The sequence below is a fragment of the Acomys minous genome (genome assembly GCF_964271855.1).
Source record: "Acomys minous genome assembly, chromosome: 2".
Lineage (NCBI taxonomy): Eukaryota > Metazoa > Chordata > Mammalia > Rodentia > Muridae > Acomys > Acomys minous.
Genome location: NC_140484.1, coordinates 82,537,736 through 82,541,438, shown reverse-complemented (window position 1 = coordinate 82,541,438; position 3,703 = coordinate 82,537,736). Strand labels below are relative to the sequence as shown.

General features: G+C 36.2%; 1 protein-coding gene across 1 annotated transcript; it reads right to left on the bottom strand.

The window, feature by feature from the left end:
- Positions 1-2,236: 2,236 nt before the first annotated feature.
- LOC311609776 (vomeronasal type-1 receptor 4-like) lies at positions 2,237-3,106 on the bottom strand (the record flags this gene model as incomplete). The annotated part of the gene is made up of 1 exon (XM_084803120.1): positions 2,237-3,106. One exon carries the CDS (start codon positions 3,104-3,106, stop codon positions 2,237-2,239), a length of 870 nt encoding a protein of 289 aa, XP_084659246.1.
- Between the last annotated feature and the right edge of the window lie 597 nt (positions 3,107-3,703).

Genomic DNA, 3,703 nt, shown 5'->3' with positions numbered 1-3,703 from the left:
AAATCACAGAAAGCCATGTGGATGGTCAGTTCTCAGTAGTTTATAGTGTGTGAGAACAGTAACGAGATGTTTTGAACCCTTCCAATTGTCTTAGAGCCCTTTTCCCTGAAACCAATCAGTACAGGTCAGAAGCTTCAAAGTATAGAGACTCTCTCCTTTTTTTTTTCTTTTTTTTAGTTAATTTATTCTTGTTATATGTCAATAGTTATCCCATCCCTGTATCCTCCCATTCTTCCCTCCCTCCCATTTTCCCCTTACTCCCCTCCCCTATGACTGTAACTGAGGGGGACTTCCTCCTTTTTTATATGCTCATAGGGTATCAAGTCTCTTCTTGGTAGCCTGCTATCTTTCCTGAGTGCCATCAGGTCTCCCCTTCCAGGGGACATGGTCCTTTCTTATTTTCTATCTTTCAAGAATGAAACTGCAGTGTCTTAGGATAGAGAACAGTTAGTTGTCAGATTTTTTAATGATATACGTCAGTTAGTCCTGCAGACATTGAGAAAACACACAGTTGTAACCATTTACAGAGATGAAGTTTATTATTATATATGACTTTGAATAAATTTCTGGACACATGGAATAAATCATATGGTTATGATGGTTACTGTTTGAATTAAGGTGAACCAGATGCATTGTGACATTTATGCTTATGATTAGACTCTAGGAAGGCCTAATTCATAGAACCCCAGGGGAAGACTGGAAAATCCAGGAATAGAAAAATGAGAGTGATGGGGAAGGAACCACTTGTCAAGCTGTACAAATTTACAATTATAAGATGAAGCAGTTCTAGGTCTTGAAAGTTGTCTCTAGGACTTAAGGACTATTGTTGTAGCCATTTAGACCTAAATGAAGCTTTGTGCAGTAGTCATAACAGAGGCAGACACACGAGGGTCCTGTGCCTTGATGACTCACAACGTTCAGGTTCTCTGACATTAACATTTCCAAATATGTGTAAGCTCCTCCTTGGCTCTAAAGTGTACAAGTTTTTTTTTGTGGAGTTTTCTTAAGACAAACCGTAAAAGCTCTAACCTCAAATAAAAATGTTCTTAGCATATGGGTTTTAGAGTTAGTATTCCTATGGTAAAAGACCACACCAACAACAATAAAAAAAATTGGGAGGAAAGAATTTATGCTTATCTTACATTTCTCAGCCACAGTCTATCACTGAGAGAATGAAGGACAGAAATCCAAGGTAGCAACCTAAAGGCAAAGTATGAAGCAGAAACCAGGAATGAAAGTTGCTTACATGCACCTTTGTCCTGGCTTGCTCAGCTTCATTTCTAATACACCACAGGACCACCTTCTAAAGGATTACATCATTCACTCTGATCAGAGTCCTCCCTCATAAATCATTAACCAAGAAAATGCCTGACAAGCTGTTCACAAGCGTTTTCTCAATTCCTTTTCCAAATCACTCTAGTTAGGTTGATGACATAGAACTACCAGGCAGAGTATATTATGTAATTGATAATGGTAGCCAATTTTTCATTGTACATATGGATATATAAGCATATAAATGCCTATAGAAAATTATCTCAAATTATAATATCAAATAAAATTTTATTTTCAAGTATACTTTGGTAAATCAGATGGATTCCTCAAACCAAGGATTTACAGAATTCAACATTAAAATATTGTACAAATGTCCATAAGAAGAAACCTACAGGGTTGTTTGCTAAAAACCTTCCATCTGGACCACTAATACTATATTTACATGAAGACTGTTCTTTGTTAATCAAATCCAATCAGAATTCATAATATTTTCTGTTCAGAGCATAAGGACAATGAAATGCTATTTGTATATCTTTATTTAGATTTTTGTTTTGGCAAAAGAAGTGGTTATAGAAGTTGTCCAATAAATTTTAACCTCTTGCTGTAGAAAACGGTAAAATAAATAAAGTAGATTGTAACTCAAACCATTCATTATCAAACTATGAAGCACTTATAATTTATACAAATTCATTAATATTCTTTATGCAAAAAATATAGGATACACAAATATACACCTTAACATATATTAAGAATTTGCATATGTACATATTTGCTCATGAACACCCACCACCTGTTTTTATGACATGATTAAATATATGTCTATATATGATTGAATAAATGTATACATTATTCAAAACCACATCATCTCAATGTTAATGTGTGGTTAGAATATACTGTTGTTTTTGTTGTTGTTGTTGTTGTTGTTGTTTGTTGCACAGGTAAAACAGAGGGGAGACACACAGAGTTAGTGGGTGATCACAAGAAAGGGACTTACAGTAGGGAAGCATGCAGAGAATACTGAAGACATTTTCACCATGAAAGAGTCTGGATTAAACATAATAGAGTTATTAATTTGTAAGATGCAGGAAACTGTGTAAAAAAAGACAAAGGTGCTCACCAAGAGCAGAATAGTCTTTGTGGCTCTGAACTCAGGTGAGGACCTGAAAGAGAAGTTGCTCTTATGAATGTGCTTCATTCTCTTCTTGTGTCTGTAGAGGATGCAAACCATGTAGCCACTGGACCAAAGCATCATCACCATGAACATCACATCAGGAGTTGAGAGTAATACTGCATTGAAAATGTGAAGCGCCGTGTTATGATTAACAGAAGAACAATATGGGTACCCTATTATATTTGTCATGTTCTTCTGGTTCCATATTGCAGTCATGTACATAGGAAAAGCAATGTTTACTATGAAGGACAGGATCCAGCTCATGTACACGGCAGAGGCAATGTAATTGCGAGATCTGACTTTGAGCTGTGTCCATCTGGAGCTCTTTGGGCTAATGGTTATGGCCTGGAAGACACTCAAATAGCAGGTGCTGCTGATGGACACACCCCTCCCTATCCTGTGAAGGTAGAAGATCAGTTTGCACCCAAAATCATTGAGAAAGTCTTGCAACCCAAAAGCTGACACAGTGCTGGGAACTCCTCTACATAGGAGAGTTAAGAAGTTGGCTACAATCAAGTGCTGCAAAATCCAATCTGTGAGCTTTAACTTGCATCTCATGAAGTAAAGCAACAGATAATGGTAGACTAAGAAGGTGTTTCCAAGGACTCCAACCACAGTCTGTGATAATAAGATCACACCTATTATGATGTCACTTACCCCCATCCTGTCAAATCTGTGGTTTTAGGATTCTGGTGTGGGAAGATGAGGCATGGGCTGTATCTCATTGTACATTATATATTCAAAATAAGGGTTATTCAGAAAGTTTCCTTGATTTTTCTACTGGGATTTTAAAACCTGCATTATGAGCTTGTAGAAAGTATATAAGGTACTACCCCTAATTTGAAATAAGCATATACAATTTAGTCAATAGTTACTATCTGTGAAGAATCTACTACTTAGTTAAGCAGATGACAAGAAAAGGTATATGCTTATCTGATTCAAGTGCTTATACATTCATGCTTCATTAATTACAAAAATGAGTACTTTCAAGTACAAAAAGTTGACAGTTAGGCTACTGGGACTAAGAACTATCCGTTAAATCATTCACCCCAGTCTTTAAAATGACCAGCCACATATTTAGGTTTGATATTTTACACATTTTTACCTTTCCGAAATTCTTGATGTTGCATTTCTATAGTGAACGTTATGATGTGTGCATAATAAACACTGGAAATTGTAATGTACAGCAGCACACATAAATCCAAAGATATGAGTATCAGTGGAAGTAATTTATTCATGCAAACGTGGCCCAATTTTCGG